This window comes from Neocloeon triangulifer, unplaced genomic scaffold (genome assembly GCF_031216515.1).
Source record: "Neocloeon triangulifer isolate White Clay Creek 2 clone unplaced genomic scaffold, ASM3121651v1 ptg000014l, whole genome shotgun sequence".
Classification (NCBI taxonomy): domain Eukaryota; kingdom Metazoa; phylum Arthropoda; class Insecta; order Ephemeroptera; family Baetidae; genus Neocloeon; species Neocloeon triangulifer.
This window is the reverse complement of record NW_026775556.1, coordinates 2,844,912-2,864,145: the sequence shown is the minus strand read 5'-3', so window position 1 is coordinate 2,864,145 and position 19,234 is coordinate 2,844,912. Positions and strand designations below refer to the sequence as shown.

The window sequence follows — 19,234 nt, the reverse complement described above, 5'->3', positions numbered from 1 at the left end:
ATTATTATCATGCAATAAATAAAAATTTTTGTTTTCCATGATAAAGACTAAGAATGATAAATTTAATTTTAATTAATTCCAAATAAACCAATATTAAGTAGAGACTTAACCACTAATTTTAGTTAGTTTAAATTTACTTATCAATTTTATATAAGATCAGACTGCCAAACAAATTTATTTAAATTTTGAGCTATGTGTGCTTTGTGGCAACAAAACGGCAACCGTGCATCACAGTCGCTTCCGTCAAGCGAGAAATTAACTGAAATAATTCCACGCCACAGTCTGCACTCTGACTTTGCAAACAAACACACGGTTCGTGCCCTTTGCAGCTTTCAGTCGCCAAACACGGTCAAAATCCTCGCTCGCTCGCCCGCCCCAGCCAATTAATTAAAAAGCAAATCCATTATTCAGGACAGACGCGGCTGATTGTTTCCAAAACGCCAATTAGCGCTTCCCCGCCCGAACATGGCTGACCCAAAGTCCTGTGCAGGCGCTACATTAATTATAATTATCACCTTGTCAGCCGTGAGTGATGTACGACCGCACGCGAAAATCGATGCACCACTCGCTTGGCACAAATGCGTATACGTGCGATGAAAAGGGTTAAATATTTCACAGGGTGCGAAAATTTCCAGTTAATTATCCACGAATGCTGATTATTACATTATGAATTTCACGCGTCATTTTTTTATGAAAGTAAACGGCAAAGCGCTTTTCGTGTCAATTATTTAATGCTTCATTAATTATTAAAAAAAAATTCAGAAATCAATAAGGTCATTTTCAAAATTTTTGAAACTTTTCACACATAGCAAAAGATTATCTTAAAACTTAAGTTCAAATCACAATATAAGTCTTTTTTAAACGTAAAACCCGAATGAAATAAGAAATTATTTCTGATGTATACTGTTCAATGTAACTTTGACGATTAATGACAGTTGGAAATCTTGCTAGAATTTTTTATTTTAGTTTTGAAGTTTGAATTTAAATTTAGGTGGAAAATTATCCTCTCCCAAAACATTGCTGCTAAATTAAATCCATAGATATGAATTTTATATTTCAATGAAAAATATGTCCAATCAACGCTTTTATTTTCCGTGAGCAGCCACTCGATTGGCCTAGATTAATAAAATTGGAATGCCCAAGCCGCCTACGCTTCCTAAACGCTTTTTCGCTGAAATCCCCAGGGCCCTCTGGTACAAGCGTGCTACCTGGCCTCCAACAAAAGAGGCCCGTATTAGCAACAATAATAGCAGGCCACATTGCAAACAGAAGAGTCGTAAATGTCAAGGGTCACTTTGCGGCCCTATCAGCAAAATTCGTCACGAATGAAAAATTTTCTGAAATTCCGGTGCAGAAATTTATTTTAATTGAAATAAAAAAACTCTTTCTTACTTTAATTGATCCTTTGATGCGAAAATTCCAATTCTCTGCCAAGACCTAAGTCTAAATTGCCTTTCTTGGTGGAAAATAATAAAAGAGGATTTTTTTCCTGTTGGCCCCGAGCTGCAGAGGTGCGTCGTAGGAGAGCCATAAAATGATACTCAAATAACGTGCACGGCAGGGGCGAATTTTTTTACGTGCGTCGCTGCAATAGGTCATTTTCTCGCCTGCTTTTTTACGAGCGCATCTAATAAAAGTGGAAGAGGCAAACCGCGCGCGCTCATTAAACTTGACCCCATCTCTCGGGCCAATCGCATTTGGCAAATTGGCGCGCGCGTGCTGTCGACGCGCATTTGATTAAGCCACATCCGACTCTGGATTTATTCTCCAACTTATTTGCAGCGGATTCGCCCTGCTCTCCCGGCGACCAGATCTGCATATCGGCCAATTTTACGGCTCGCTATTCCACTTGATTCGACGCCATCATAAAGTTTGATGGGCATATAGATTGATATGAACGCTAAATTTGTCTGTAAAACTAGAATTGCGAGTTCGATTCACTCACAGCAGCAAATGCGATTGCGCTAGATTGCTTCAGGGAATTATTATTTATTTTGAGCTTGTAAATATCACTCGTCGGACAACTTTATAGTCAGGTAAATTAGCGAAAATCAAGTGGTATACCTGGAAAATTTCAATTAATTTCAAGTTGTGGGGGCTTATTTCACCATGGGACTATCAATAATTATCGGTGAGCAACTTATTTCAAATAATAACTAGTAATATTTGATTATTAAAATTTTTTACAATAATAGATAGATTATAATGTTAATGCAAACAAGATAAGGTGAAATCATGTCATGTCCATAACATCTTTGCCAGAGTGAAGCTGAGGGAGTGTCAAAGCTACCCTAAAAACTTGATGTAAGAGACGTGCGAAGTTTAATAATGTAAATTGTGGATTTATTTTTAATTTATTACCATATATTATTATTTTAAATTTATATAATTTAAATTTCTATTAATATGAATAAATATTAATTTCTTCTAAAAATAAATTATATTTTACGCAAAAAAATAGTCAGAAATTTCAATTATGATTTATGTTAAAAAAAACTTTCATTTGCCATTAGCAACAGTTAAATCTCATTTATATTCGTTCTCGTTGATAAATTTAACGCCACATTCAAAACGTTGCCATTATCACTAAAAGTGCCCATTTGGCGACGAAACGACTTAATCCAAAATTAACTGGTGTGCGATTAATTTAGATTGATCATGACAATGGCCGCGTTCCACTTTGGAGAAGCGACACTACTCGTGCGGTCGTTCGCCGAATCGAGAGCTACTTTGTATTAACGAGAAACTTTTACGGCGCTCCGGAGAGAACCGGCGGAATAATGTGGCTCCACGGGAATTGTGCTGTTCGCGACATTGTGTGCAGGTAGAGAAGATTTAACTTGTCGCGAGCGAAGCAGACATCCCGTCGTCGCCGCATAAATTATCGACACAAAAGCAGCGAAAGACTTATTTGCTATTAATGTTAAAGAGGAACTGCTCCAAAAGTGCCAAATTTCTTGACACAAATAATTGTTAAAATAATTGTTTGTATAAACTAGAGGTTCCAATACCGATAATTTGAAATCGATTTCGTTAAAATTTAGTTAATTATAATCGCGCCTAATTTGGAATGGTTTAGAAAAAAATCATATTAGTATCAAAAGCAACGGAATTTTCAAAACAATACTGTGCATATTTATGACTTATGATTATTGCGCCTATCCAATGATTTCTCTGCTAAGAAACGTGCTCTTAAAAGTGATATAATAGTAAACTAAATTTATTTTTGCTTACAATCAGAAAATCGTTATGTATTATTAATTACAAATTGTAGTTATTGCTTTTCAAGCTGAACAAATTAATCCCGACCGCAACACGCTCGTCAGCACTGTAAGGCAGGTTGCATATCCCGGCAAAGTTCGTGTTTGGTTGGAGGAATGCCTGTCAGAACGAAAATGGGTTAAAGCAAGCCTTGATTATCAGCGAAGTAATAATGGAATTAATTTATATCTTAACTTTTTAAACTCTCATTTTAAGTGGTTGCTTATTAATTATTATATTCAAACTCTTCCTGAACTTTTTTCTTCTGTAAAATTTTTCCTCTCAAATAACAAAATGAACATCCACGCTTGCCGTCCCTGTCAAAGGAAATTTGCTTCGAGCTCATTCCGTCTTGAAAGCTCATCATGGGAAAAGTTTTCGTCGCTTGGCACATGTTTCTCGCTCTCTCCGTTGGTAGCCCTTGGGCAATCTTTGCGTTTTCCTTATCGTTATGACGGCGGAATCTTACTGACCTTTGTGAGCTGATATTGTCGTGGGTGGAGGGCAGGGCTGCTGGGGTGCTGGCCCTCCGCAGCTGGGGACACGCGGTTGGGCTGCCTCTGTCCCCGCTGGGCGGCAGAGACCGCGGCGAAGGGTTGTCTACGGCACTCGTGCCGCCGTTTCTGCATCTGTAAACACACAAAAAACAACATAAATTAGATTTTCAACAAGTGGTGTCAGTTGGATACGCAAATACTAGTCAAATGATCGTGGCATTGAATTATGGCTGGTAAAAAAATTTACAAAGAAAATGTATTTCAAAATCTTGTCTTTTTTCTTCTCTTAAATCAAATTTATTGTTATTTATTCTTCTCGGTCAATACAGAAAATTTTAAATTGGAAAGAGAAGAAAAGGTTCACAACTAGCAGATGTCAGATGTCTGCTAAAACGCCCGAAATCTAAAGAGACTCGGCCGCCGCGGTGAACCCACACTATCGTAAAAAAGAACAATATCACAAACACCTCAAAATCTTTAAAATTATTCCGTTTTTGAAATTTATACACATTTTTTAACAGCATTTTGTTTTTTCCTCTGTTTTTTAAGAAAAGAATTTGGTCTAAAAATACAAACTCTGATGTTGACTAAACCATGATTTCAATTTATTTAAAGGTAGTTTAATTTATTTTGTTTCAATAATCAGAACGATCCAAAAGCTTAACTAATTTAGGCCGATTTTTGGCTAATTTATGCTTCCACTTTTAATCGCATGGCGGGTTAAGTTTTCCCGGATTGCTCCAAATAAATAAATATAATTTTTTTCCAAGATTAAGGAATTTCCGTATTGGAATACCAATTAATTCGTTAATAGCTTTGCCATAACATGGGGCGTGTTTACTCCGATGGGCATTTAATTATCTCTGGTGCTAATGAGTGCCTTTGACTATTTTTCCCGCGACCGTTTTCTTATCAAGCTGCCAGGCGCAATAACAATATCACGACCATTAGCAGACGAGAAAAATCAACTGCAGACGACGTGCGGTGACTTTCTTGTGCTCTTTTCCACCCTCGTGACGTCAATTCTTTTTGGCCATCATCCCCGTGGGCATCCTTTCTTAATTTATTATTTCCCCGGTCTCGCCACCATTGTTTTCGCAGCGCACACTTATTATGTGCCAGCACATGAGATTTATCTTTTGCCGACCCGCTCAATTGCAGGCGGGCTTTTTTCGTCCTCTCCAGATTCTACTTGAGACAAACACGCTCATTTGTTTCTTTTTGCAGACTAAGAAAGCGAGATTTTTCTTTATACCTTTTTTACTTCCCACGTCCTTAGCGCCAAATTGCGTTTTATTTCTGACTCAAGGTAGCTTTATCATTGGAAAATAAAAATATAAACGTGAAATTATATTGCATTATACTGGTTTTGTGGTAATATCCTAATGGAACAAATAAATTCTAATCTGAAGGTACATAAATGTTTTTCTTTTTTCAATCATAAGAAAAACTAAAAATCGTGACGGTTTTCAAAATTCATTAAAACTGTTTAAAAGAAATAATATGGCTTATTGCAATTACAGTTTATGGGAGTGGAGAATAAAACATAAAATTAAAGAATGCGTGTAAATTACAAAATAATGAAAATTTACAAAATTATTTTAATAGCGAAGCTATTTATTTATTGAGTAGAAAGAAGGAATTAAACTTATCCCGTACAGTCGCTTTTTGGGTAAAGTAATTTATTGCTACCGTTTTCCCCAACCTAAAATAATAATAGACAAAAAATAAATATGAAATAAATGGTGCCTTCTGCCTTTTAAATTGAAAAAGGCCCTAGTATAAGAGCTTGAAAATTTTTAAATCTAAAAGTGCTATAAAAAGGTAATTATTTTACTTTTTCGTCTATCTTTGCGACATAGAGTTTCATTTGTAATGAATAGCCAAAGGCAATTTCCGCGAATTCCACCGCGCTTTCTTTCTTTCTTTTGTTATTCAGAGGCTGAAATACAATTAGCTGTACCAGCTCGTGTTTTACCTAATTAGTACGCTTACATTTTACAAGGATCTGCCTTTGTTATTTCTGGCACAGGGAAAACCTCCTGAGCTTTAATGTCATTAAATTACCGTTTGTTTTTCGTTCAAGTCTCGCAAAATATTTCGTTGCGAGAGAAAATTTGTATGAGTAGAAAGAGATCAAATTTCGAGCGGTCAACGAATCTGAATAAAAAGAAGAAAAATAGGCGGCCATGTTATTTTTCACCCATCCTGATTGAGTCATTTCAGGGGGCTCGTCGACAAAAGCGGCCGGCGTTGCTAAAAGCGCCAAGCATCAGGTGATGTGTAAAAAATTGTGCTCTGCCTGCATATATCGATTTTCGCCCGTCGTTTTATGGCAGCGGCTTTCGTTTCCATCTACCTGCCAGCCGCTTTTTGTGCTCCTCTCTCGCTCTCGGCTGCTCACTTTCGCGTGTGTCGAAATTGAAAAATTACTCGGGCAGTGGAAAGTGCCAAACGAAAAAATAAAACAAACTCGGAGAGTCAAAGGCGACCCATCAAAAAACACGCACTTCCATCTAAAAAAGCCTCTCCGTTTTCACTGGGCCATTAAAAATAATAAAAATGCTATGGTGATTGTAGAATATATTTAAAAATATAAAAATCATTTTTGACCTTTTGATATGATAAATATAAAAATTTATAATTTTTATTACAAGAGCGAAGGTTGAGATTCTTACTTCTTGCCTAATAACTTCATTGATCACAAATTGTTTTCTTAATCAAGCAACTTGATTGTTAAATATTATGATATTATTTTAACATTAAATTAAATTACTTATTAATAATTTAGTATGCCGTAAAAAATCAAACTGCACTAAATTATGCCTGCACTTTTTTTTGTAAAACTCCTAACATTTTCTGCTTTATTTTTATATTTATTTAAAAAATTTTAATTTTGTATCAAATTTTAAATTTTCATGTAGAACTGTAATCAATTTTAGTGAAAATTGCTTAGTGTAATTATTATGACTGTAACTAAAATTAATTAACTAATGTGCATTTTTGAACACAGAAATTTTAATTTGCTTGTAATGCCTCTTGCATGTAGAAAATTTCAAAATTTGATTAAAACCATCAATATTTATTGAAAAAAATCTTTAACCTTTGCGCAATTGCCAAAATTTTTGTTTGTTGAAAAGCAACATAAATAAAGCAAACCAAGGCAAAATGTTTTGATGTTCCCGACTACATATTTATAGTAAAATTCTCGCAATTGGTGACGCCATTTGGCCAAGCAATTTTTTTTTTCAGAATTACAGGAATAGATTTGAGGAAAAATTTAATCCATGTAGATCACTCTCTCATAATTTACTAAATAATTTATACACTTTTCTCCCTCTTTCCACCATATGTGCTCGATTTTGCGCCACTTTTGTCCTCCAAAACTTTGCGCAACTTTTGCAGCACTGCCCCCAGAGAATTGCCGCTGTTGACTTTGACGTGATTTTGCATCTGTGCGGCACAAAAGGTGCTGCCCACATGCACTGCCGAGAAAGGAAGACGCTTTTCTGCTCATACCCTTAAATCTGAGCTTCTTTTGATCAGCATAGCTCGTGCGTTCACACGCGTGTGTGCTGCGTTTGAGCAAAAACTTCTTTGTTGAAATAACAATGAAAGCATAGAATTTCCCGACGCAGAAGAAAAATGACAAAAAAGCCCACGCAAGGAAACTCGCTCAAGCAGTGCTTTTCTTCCTCAAGATTCGCGGAATTTCCTGCATAAATACGATTTTTTTGTTGATTCATTTTTTTTAGCAATTGGAGAGGCTTGACAGTATTTTTTTTTTCAATAAATAATTAACATTCATTCCTTTAAATTTATAGAAGAAACAACGTTAAAAATTATCGCTGAAAAAATTAAAAACTTCCTGGTATATAAATTAATAAATAATTAAGCTTACAATTAGTCTACGTTTTTGTAGTTATTGAGATTAACACTTCCTTCAAGTTAATAACCGTTTAAATCTTTTTTAGTTGTATAGAATTATAAATTGAATTAATTTTAAAAATAAAATTTTATTTTTAAATTTGTTTATTATTCTGTTTTAAAAAATTAAATTTTTATTAAAATTAAAATTTTTATTTAAAAATTTTGAATATAATTAAATTAAAATAATATTAAATTTTACTTTAATAAGTACATGTATTATTGTTGTGACGGGAAATCAATTCATACAATATTACAACCCTTCAGTGTTAAATTTCAGATAAAAATTTCGATTTCAGTCATGAAATTCGTTTTCTCTTAAATTAAGAAATTCAAATTTCAAATTTTCAAATTTTGGAGGGACGAGGGACCCTTCGAACCATATTTTATATTTTTTATTGAATCTGCATAAGTCTAATTTCTCTCAGGAGAAAAAGGATAGATCTATTATTTTGCAATTAATGAAACTGATCTTAACGATTAGCGGCAAAAAATATAAAAATGTAGCGCAGGTGTGAAGCCAAATAATCTCGCCCTTTTCATGTCAACGGCCAAATTGAGATTTAATGAAGCGAAGCGACCTTAAAGTTAGGTGCGGTCGGAACAGGGAATACGACATCGAGCGGAAAAGCGCATTAGTCACCGGCGAGCCGGGTGTAATTCAACGAGAACTCGGTGCGACTGCCAAACAAACTTTCCGGCCGGCTTTTCGATAGCATCGAGTTGCCTCTGTTTGCAGAGCGCTCTTCTAATGTAAGTAAAACCGCAAAAGAAGTAATCCTGGGAGGTTACATAAAACTTGGTTGGATCAAGAAAGCGGGCGAGAAATCGCACATCTTGCTACACATATTGCCTGCCACTCTGGCAGTGCGCGCCAGGAAATTGCACTTTTGCGGCGAAAAGTGGCTGACGGGTGAAAACACGGGTGACCTCACAGTGACTATTACGTTGAAATGCGTATCAAGAGAGACGATAAAAATAAATTTGCAATTTCACACCTTGTGAGCATATGAAAATTTATAAAAAAAAAATCATTCACAAAGCGAAAAAGACAAAACAAATTTTATATTCTAAATATTTAATGAATTCATATTTTATTATTGCCTAAGGATGCTATTCAGGAAAATTATTATTATTTGCGATGGGTTTATATTTCTTATTCAAGTGTCAAAAAGCTCATTTTATTCTACAATTTTTATTTTTTTCAACTTATATATAGTTCCGATTGAGCCCAGAGTCTTTTGAGAAATGAAATTGTAACACTTTAGTCAATTTTAAGATTTCGAACGTTTGCAATTCCCATCTTTCTTCAAGTCAAATTGAATAACTTTTAATTAATTTTGTTGGATGTTTCTTTCCTCGAATTACAACTTTCACAGACTTTGAAAGTTTATTAAGTCTGATTAAGTCTCATGAGCATTCGGCCCATGTAAGAAAGTTTTTTCTCAACGTGTAACTTTGCCTCTCTTGCATAAATTAAGCAATATTAGGTTTTTGGTAATCAACTAGATTTTATTGAAAGTAGAAATATTATTTATTCCTTTTAACATATAATCTTAATAAAACCTCCGGTACTTTATAACTTTGGTTGATAGTAACACAAACTTTAAGTGTGTTCATAAAAAAACTTTCTGCAAAGAAAAATACATTTATCTTGCTCAGCGTAAATTTGATTCAGTTTCATACAACGTTTTAACAAGAACTTATTCAAATCAAGTTAAAGTTGTCGTTTGCTGAAGGAGGCAGGTTGTAATTGAACTTATTTTCTTGGAAAAACTGCCGAGTTAACAATTTTTTCATTTGAAAACTTCCAAGTCCCTTTGTTTGCCAAAGCCACTGTTTTCAGCAGGCAGCAAACTTTGTCTCATCTGCAGCCCAGCGAGCATTTTCTGGCTAATGCTAATGCCCTTCTTGTCAAGGGGTGCGGGAAATTGAATTTTTTATAATGCTCGCTTAGAAAACATTCCTGTCACAATGAAATCAAGCTTTTATTTCAAAATCAAACTTGACGTTTCCTGGGGAGGAAATTCATCGCGAGCGTAGGGACTTTTAGTGCACTTTTTGGGTTACCTAAATACACAGGAAAAAAACAAAAAGCTCCACCGGACGTGCGGCGATAATGGATTCTGCGTAGCAAGTGCGTTCTGCTAAATGGTCGTTTCGCATGCCGAACACTATTTGCAGAGAAATCAGTGGCTTTTTACATTTCGAAGTTTGACGTTTAGTAATTTGGAGAGATATTTGGAAAACGAGTGGCACAATGTAATTTTTTTAGTTGAATTTATCTATTCATTCCAATTTTTATAGCATGTAATAAAAATAAACAAGAGAAATCAATAAAATTTAAAGCACAATACGCACTGCATTTAGCTGAAAGTTTGCTTACATTTGAAAAAATATTCGTTTGACTTTCTCGGTGAAGATGAGCAACTTCATATTGTTTCTGCATCATTAAGAAAATATTGAATTAGGTTTGCAACCTGCAACTTTTGAGGGATTTTCAGTATCAAGCAGAAACAATAAAGTTGCTAATCTTCACCAAGAAAGCCGGATTTTATTTCATAAAAAAAATTGCTTATCTTCTATCTATTGTAAGGATTACATTTGAAAAACTTTAACTTGGTTATCAATATTAAATTTTTTTTTTCTGAGAATTAATAAAGATTTAAATAATTTGCACCCTTTGATCTGCTTTGATTTTTGAAGGATTTCTTCCCCCTCACAACAATTTTCTTTGAATACCCATCCAATTATTGAGTAAAATCGTAAAATTATATGAAAAGTTCCAAAAGCTTTATACTTTTCAATGAAATTCAATGAATCCAAAAATTTCCCTTTCCTTTTCCTGCTCCGACAACGCATGAGCGAATTACGTGCCCAAAAACCGATACGACCTCGCGTCACAATAAAATGAATAACGTACTCGTGGTTCTGTTCAACTCGCATCACACGGTCGACGGGAGGCAAAAATCGGCGTATATACCAATACAACATATATCCGATTTTCCGCGTCCCACATCGGATTCCCCTTGTTAGTGGTATGGCGAACCATTGAGTGAAACCAGTGACACGGAGTTAACATCAGTCCAATAAAACGTGGCCGATTCGTGCACAAAAGTGCGACGTTCAGAACACTATGCTGTCTCGATTTTCCGCTCACATTGTCTCTTGACAAATGTACTCTGCCAATTTTTTTTTTACTCAAAAAGCGACGCGCAGAGTGACATTGTGGCCTAATGCGATTTTCAACTTCAAAGCTGCGTTGACGCAGAGGAAAGAAGATGTGTCGTCTTTTATGCTGAATGAATCTGGTTTCGGCGGCAAATTGGATTTCAGTTTTGGTTGGTGGCGCCAGAAATGGCCCGCCTGCAGACAGAGATTGTTGACGGAAATAAATTTCTATCATTCAGTCTATTGGCTTTTTTAGGTTAAATTTTACTTTCATTTAAACAAGTCAAATATAGAAATAAAGATTCGGGCTTTTCCTCGTTGCAAAAAATAGTTTTTATTCAAATCTTGTATTAGTCAGCAAGCAGCGCGTTTGCTCATGAAATAGGGTCGCAGACCGTGACCGAAACTGGTAGAGCCGTTTGTTTTAGAATAAAAACAATTTTTTGCAACGAGGAAAAGCCCGAATCTTCATTTCCATGATCATCTCCTCGAGTGTCAACTTCTTCAAACGAAGTCAAATATAATTTAACTTATTAAAAAATAAAAACGAAATTATGCAATTTTTTAACCGTTGATCTATTTTCTCAAATTAATTTAAACTGGTTGTAACATTTTCAAAGTTTTTGTTACAATTTTAATATGTAAGCTCTGTAAATTCTAAATAAGACTTCAAACAGTGCGTGCTGTGCGTGTTTACTTCGAATTCAGGGACTGTAGTGAAAATTTGTTAAGGGAACGCAATTCTTGATTAGCAACACAAACAATCTATGAGAAGTTTGCAAATTCAAGCCTATCCTAGGGGTAATCAAGCGGCTTTTCCTGCCTCCGAGCAAATATCAAAGTTTTCCGTATACATACATTTAGGATTTACTTTGAGTGAAATACGGCGTTTGTTTGAGACCCCACGCAGTCTCTGGGGCACATCCAATTCCCTATCCGAATGCTCAAAAGTAGGGCAATAACCATTAAAACGTCTCGTGTGTCCCGCGATATTGCCTTTTCATCTCTCTCCCGCACATATGGCACTTTTATGTTGTTTTATTCTCGGAAACGAATTTACGCAGAGACCCATAAATTTCCGTTTTGCTATAGCAAACCAAATAAGGAACCAAAAATTAAAATATAACTGCAATAATAATTATTAATCTTTATTCCTAAAAGTCCATCATTGGAAATAACAATTAACTGTTCTGATAATTTCAATATCAGGAGAAAGGGGGATTTAAAGTAAACCAAACAGTTATTTATTAATATTGAAGGCTCATTGTGATAGAATTATCACCACCATTGTGTCAAAATGATTTTTTATAGCATCGTGTTTTTTTTATTTTCATTTAAAAATTAGGCTTCCAAAAATCATTTTAATAGGTAAAAACCAAACCATTCATTAAAAACTGACAGAATTAAAAACTTCAGAATTTTCCTAGGGTCTTTTATCAATGCGCACTCGTTGACCCAAGTGTGCAGCAAACAGCCAGTTTGTGCACCTATATGTTCACTACGACAACATTTGAAAGAAAAATACTCGCCAAGTTTTCTAGGAAGTAAATATTGATGCTTCATAACGCGAAAACGCTGGAAGCATCACTTGACTTGACCCACATCGCAAAACGGAACTCGAGAAGTTAAGTTTACGACGTGAATCGTGCCTTGGAAAGGGTAAGTCGAAAAAAATCTGCTGCATAAGTTGGAGGAAAGGAAGACAAATAAAAATAATAATAAATTTCCTCAAGGTTTCAAAAAGAACCATTCATATGCGCAGCAATAGTTTCAGATGGAAATAAATAATTGAGACAATTTTGAATAGATTGTTGTTGGAATATGTTAATTTAAATTTTATTATTTTTACAGATTTTCATAAATGTGATTAGTTTAAAAGTAAGAAAAGTTTTTAACCTTCATAAAGACTAAAAACTCTTATGAATAACAGCATCATTTTTTACCCAACAAATTTTCTTGAAACTCAATAATGGCGTTTCGCGTTAAAACAACCTGTTTTTGCCACACCGTTTCCAAATTCCCTAATGGTGAAGCGGCTTTTGCACTCACAAACAATTTTCAAACTCGTCAATTAACAATCCATTAAGCACGCTTTTTGCCTCGCAGCGCTCCCAAGGAGAATAATTTATGCAAACCCGGCGAGAGCGGGAGAAAGAGAAGAGCAAAGGAGCCGCAAATATGGCATTCTGCGCGTAACATGAAAGGGTTGTTTCTCCTTTTTCGGACCCCGGCTAACGATCTTTGGGGGCTGCTTTCGTCAGCCGTTGTCAAGGGCATATAACATAACCATCTCCATCTGCAGACTCTCCAGATTTCTCCCTTTTTCATTCCTAGTAGATGGCAAAACCCCCACTATTCTGTCCACTCCACTTTCCCGCGATGAGAAAAGAAAAAAGGAGATTTCTCGGCCGCGTGGCCACTCGTAAGGTTCTTCCTCCTCACGATATCGACTTTCATTCTTCTGCGAAAATCATTTATACATATCGGCGTCCCGCGTCAGCGTTTCGGACTTTTTCTTTTCCACATCTCTCTTCTGCACTTGAGTGCGTTCGCTCGCTGTCTTCTCTCTCTCTCTCCCTGCGAGGGGGTCGTTATCGCGACCAAGAGACACTTTTCCTCGCGACGACTTCTTCCAATTTTCGCGCTCGCGATGAAATGAAAGAAGCATGGATTCCATAATATTCCATATATAAGATTGGATTGGATGCTTTCATGTTTGCTTCTCTCAAGACATATTGAGTGAAAATTAATTTCAGTCAAACATACATTGCATCACTCATCTTAATTATTTTCCTGATTGTGATTGCTTTCTGTAAACAGGAAAAAAACTTTCCTATGGACTACGGCAGTGAAACTGGCAAATTTTTAGATAATTTTTATGTTTTTTTTTTCAGTTTTTTTAATCATCCAAATTTTTGCAACTTGCAAAAGTTACGATTGAGAGAATAATATTGTTGTAAGGCCCAAATTTAAAATGAACCAATATTAATAAAGATTTTGAATAAACTTCTAACAGATTAAATAGACACTATCCTCTGAACTGCGCCTGAACTTCAATATGGATTTACAAATTATTAAGTTTCTTTGTCAGAAAGAATGATAATTGTCTCAATTTAACAAGTTTATTTTTGGTAAACTATTTTTTTTTTACCAGAATAATAAGGCAGCTACTTTGACGTATGGCAAGCAATAGAAGGTTCTCAATGTTTGAATGTTTGTATTATTTAAAAAATTAAAAGCTCAAATAAATGCTCTAGATGATGTAGAAAATAATATAAAATGAAAGATTTTAAACTAACAAAACAAAATTAGGTCAGCGGAGGCTCAAAATGCTGCTATTTCCAACAATTTCATGTATTGAAATTAATTACTTTCAAAAATTGAGTGTAAACAAAGTGATGCAACAATTGAACAAATAAATAACAATATGACAAAAAAAATATTTGACAAGCTGAAACAAAATAATTACACTTATGTTCTAACTTTATAATTCCATAAATCCTCAAAAATAAATAGTAAAAAAGATACTGCAAAATTCCATCATATTTTTCTCTTCAGTCAAATTGTATAACATTCGATGTAAATTCATAATATGTGGGCAGTAATTGCCCACCACCATCATTAAACAGAATTTTGAATGTTTTTATGAATCAAAAAATTCTGTTGATTAAAAGAATAAAAAAAATATTACGTTTATAAATAATTTGGAATGTAGAAAATAGCTTCCTTTTAATTGACTGTTGACTTTATGGCCATAACGTTGCGGCTTCTAATTAGTGGGCGAAAGGGAAGTGTCCAAAAAAACGCCACTTTTATGAGCGTGGCCATTATCAGGGCGCTCCCTAGTTGATTTTATTTGGCCGTAAAGCTGCAGATAGATGGTGGCCATTAATCTTATTTTGCTGAAGTGTTCGACCACGTCGCAGTCCACTCGAGGTGGATCAAATAGAGAGGCGGTCTACGTGGTCTCGGTGGACCAGCAAGCCATTCACTTTTGCTCGTCCACGTGGTACAAAGAGACGCCGCCGGAGGAAAGAATAACTTTTCCTCTCGCTTTTCGCTTTCATGCAGTTAACTTATTTTCTCCTTTTGCCGCGCAGTTGATGAAAATCGCTGCGACGACTTTTCCCAGCAGAAGCTCCGAGTTTTTCACTTACGTTCGAAATGGGGAATTTGCTCTCGCGTGACTCCAATGATGAAAGTCAACGATGTGAATTCGAGCAACACTACTTTTTGCGTCTGGCATCGACCGGCACCGTTTATTTGTCTCGAACAGCAGGTGCGGCGTTTGTCGTTAAAGAGACGGCCGTAAAAGTCGCCCGTTTTTATTGCACACCCTCCGGTAATTGATATAAATGCGGCCCTATCATTTGAACTGTCAAAATGACGAGCAGGGAAGAAAAGTGGCAGCGATAAAATTTGCAAAATTTATTACAAATTGGCTCTTATGGATTGACAAAATTGTATAATGTAGCTTAATTTACTCATAGTTAAAAAATAAATTTTTACGAAGTTTAAATTTTAATTTTATAACTATTAGAAATTTCAAAGCTTAATTTAATTTTCTTTTATTCATTATTATCATAATCTATTATTATTATTACTGAGCTATTTTTTATTATTATTATTATAATTTACATCAAAATAGAGCTTGATTATACTTTAGAGACGTTGTTTATGATTTTAAATTACTCTTCTTATTGTTAGCCTATTTTTATTCTATATAGGAAACAGTGGAAATTTAGACATTGAAATAAATAGCATAAGACTGACGCAACATTGAGCACATAAAATAAATTTGTAAACATATGTATTCAATTTGTTTAGCGTTTACAACAAACGAAAATATTATTATAGAAATTAATTAATCACTTCCTCGAAATTTGTGCAGAAAGGCTCCTGATCTCAAAATTAGATGAGCAAAACAACTTTGTCAAAAAAAAGTTTTAAATAAATACGACGATGTCGATGATCATGCATTTCATGAGTAATTAGTAATCGTAAAATAACTCTATGAACTTTTAATTTGAGAGATGAAACAAAATTACAAAATAGCTTTTAAATTTCATAGTCAGATTAATTTTGTGAGAGGCTTTTAAAGCATCAGTCCGACATAAACCTTTCACAATTGTGAAGTTCTTCATTCCCGCTTATCCTCTTATTATTTATTCACGAGCACCGCAAACTCGCAGAGGTTAATCCGACCCTCATAATTTCACGTCAGGCGTAAAACAGACGCACGGATTTTTCTTTTCTGCCGTCCTCTTTTTCCAACAACTTTTTAGAGAATTACTTTCCCCTCATCAAAAAGCAAACATTTTTCCTTATTCTTTGGAAAATAAGCCAGAAGAAGATTAAATTTAAAAAAAGTCACTTAAATCTAAATTTAGCCCAACGAGGAAATTTAATAACGAGTCTCCCATTAGCAAATTGCAAGGGGAAATAAATTTCCCTCCGTGTGTAAACAAGCTTAAATCAGTGTTCCCTCATTCCTGCACGATCAAACTTTTTACCTTTCGTGCAAGATCATTAAGAGCCCAAAACTTGGCTCCCGGAGTTCGGTCTATTCCAACGTCTTTCTAAACCTTCCCGTCTCCGCTCTGTTGACTTTGACAACTCATTCAGCGCCAAAGCTGCTTTTCAAATAAGTTTCCCGCCCGCGCTCATTTTCGCACGTCGCGATCGATTTCCATATTTTATTTTTTTGGCTCATTTGCATGCTATTCCAATCCGGCGGCGCCGTTTATTTGGCCCGTCACCATAATTAATTTCGAAGCAATAACAACGGCGCGTCAGTTTGATTAAAAATTGATTGCGCTCTTTCTGGTGGTGACGAACGATTACTTTTTTGCAAAAAAAAACCAAAATATTTTGGTGATGGGTGTGGGGGCCGTCTTTTGGCGCGTGCAGGACTTTTTGCATTCTTCCTTTTGAACAAGTGTGATTTCCACTTGAGTGAGTTTTTAATATTGACAATACTATTGTAAATAAAAAATCATACACAATTTGATAAATTAGATATTTAAAAATTTAAAATTAATTTTTCCATACAGGTGTCAGATATGAATGGAAGTGAATTCCTGATTAAATTAAGAAAAAAAAATAAGAACCTCTTAAAAATTAATGTACGCGAGAATAAAACGTGCATAATTTTGTGCTATGTCGGACCGCTTCCGAAATTCCTCGTCCCACGCAAGTACCACACATAATATTTCACTCAACCAGCAACGTGCAATCAAAATTAATGGTCGTATTTTTTCTGCTCCGACTCGGCATCATCACATAAAATAATCTTCGCTCTCGGTTTGGCTCGGTGCCGATTTTTATGCGCGGCCGCTGCATAAAAGCATTTCGGCGGAAAATAAACACGCCCTCTCTCAAAAACGTGGCGGCATTTGTAGAGCATAATGTAAATTTTCGAGAATTAAGAGCTTCTGCGCGCGAATTTTGATTCGCCGACGTCCTAGGTGGGCCTGTTTGCTGCGACCAAAATAGAACTCACTCATTTGTCTGAGAAAATAAACATAATAAAATAACGGTCCGTGTTATGCTTGGCAGGATTTCCGCCTAAAATAATCTGCATGCAAAATTCACTCTGATTGATTACCAGCGACGCAAATAATTAAACTACCGGTGATCAGTTGGCGCTTTGAATAATTAATCTCCGTCAACTAGAATGATGGCTTTCAGGTGGGCGGAAAGGGTAAAAAGCTGTGCGTGGGCTGTTTTTATTTTTCCGCTACGAAGCTGCGGTCACGCACTTCCCCAAAACGAGACGCCTCAGCCACTGACCTCGCCACGAGTGTCCTCCTCAATTGCGGAAATTGTAAAGAATTTTAAAATAAAATTCTGCAACAACGATTAAGAGAGTGGAAAAGTTAAACTCCTTAACAGAAATCGGTGAAGAGTCTCAAATAAAATGGAATTTCTAATTCGTTTTTAGAAAAAATACTACATTATAAATTATAAATTCTACTTTATAAAAAATGTATTAATTAAGTTGCAATGGAAATTTTAGTGGGTTAATGATCAAAGTAAGTTATAATTATTTACTTTCCTTATAAAAACAATGCAATTTAGCCTATTTTTAACAAATTAATTATAAATATATTCATGAAATTTTCCACTATAAAATGTGTATAGAATTCAAAAACTTTCAATACAATCTCAAAGTTTAACTCTCAAATCATTATAACGATGTATGTCATTGCAGTTTTAACTGTAATAAGGAAGCTTTCCGTTCTCTTTGGAAAAAAGTTTTAAAATCTTATTTCACAATTCAAAAGTACCTCAGATTTTTTTGGAAGATTGATTTTATGCTTTAAAATAATAATAAATATCTGTGAGTGAGGCGATTTGATAACTCTACACTTCGCCCCTCTCAAACTTGAATCTAATCACTGCAAGTTAGAATGTGTATAAATTTCGCCTTGCTGCGGTTTTGGCGTTTCCGCGTAATTTGCGTGGTTCAGCATTCTGATTGTATAATTATTGCTCGCGGCCGCATTCCAAATTAATTTTCCGCCCAAGTACGGGGGGGGGGGCTGCCTTTGTTGGCCCTCTCGCCGTCGTCGATTATATATTAGATTGCTGTCCGGAAAAGAGCCACTAGAGTGTAAATATTTGGCCTGAACACGCACTGCACAAGAGTGAGCGAAAGATGAGTTTGTCCCTCAAAGGAAAGTGCAAAATGTTTTCCAATAGGCGGTCGCTCGAGTGCCAGCCAGGCAGAAGGTGATCATGGCTATGATGGAAACGCACGTCACCCACACAAAACCATGTTTGTCCACCGACGTTTGCGTTTTCCGTGCAAATAAATTTGCATTCCTTGTTTATTTTATAGGATTACGTGTAAATTAAATAGTTTTTAATTTCAATCCGTCAACCTCACTCATTTTCGGAAGGGATAAATTGAAAATCATTTTTTTTCTGCTTTTGTTCTGCTACAACAATAGTTAGAAACCAAACCTCTAAGAAAAACCATGGTAACTAATTAAATTTGATAAATTTCTGTTAGAAGAAAAGATAAATTATGCAGATCATGTTGATTTATCATGAAATATTAATTAACCACATGTGAAATACTTAAATACTATTAAGCATTGATGGAGACACTCTTCTGCTTTAGTTGGAATGACAAATATTCAGAAGGTATAATATTATATCTCTCTGTAGAGAGAAATCGAGCAAAATAACTCGTCAGTGACGCTCAATTGCGCTTCCTCAAAGCAGAGGTGCTTCAGAGAATATTATCGGTGGGTAGTAAAGCAGAGGGTGGTGCTCGACGCACTCAAGCGGATTTGCATGCGGGAGAGATTGCGAGTGACCTTGACCCGCACACAACCAAATTAATGCGTTTCGTCGCCGGGAGGGAGGGC

At 35.4% G+C, this 19,234-nt stretch overlaps 2 protein-coding genes across 2 annotated transcripts in view; one reads left to right on the top strand and one right to left on the bottom strand.

The window, feature by feature from the left end:
- Positions 1–19,234, top strand: part of LOC132201022 (14 kDa phosphohistidine phosphatase-like) — a 60,574-nt gene that overhangs the window by 20,352 nt on the left and 20,988 nt on the right. The gene's annotated exons all lie outside the window — the stretch shown is intronic.
- LOC132201020 (arrestin homolog) overlaps positions 1–19,234 on the bottom strand; it is a 45,600-nt gene that overhangs the window by 19,567 nt on the left and 6,799 nt on the right. Inside the window, exon 2 of the mRNA XM_059626880.1 lies at positions 3,735–3,890. Within this exon, the coding sequence (XP_059482863.1) occupies positions 3,735–3,890 (156 nt within the window). The remainder of the gene's footprint in view (positions 1–3,734; positions 3,891–19,234) is intronic.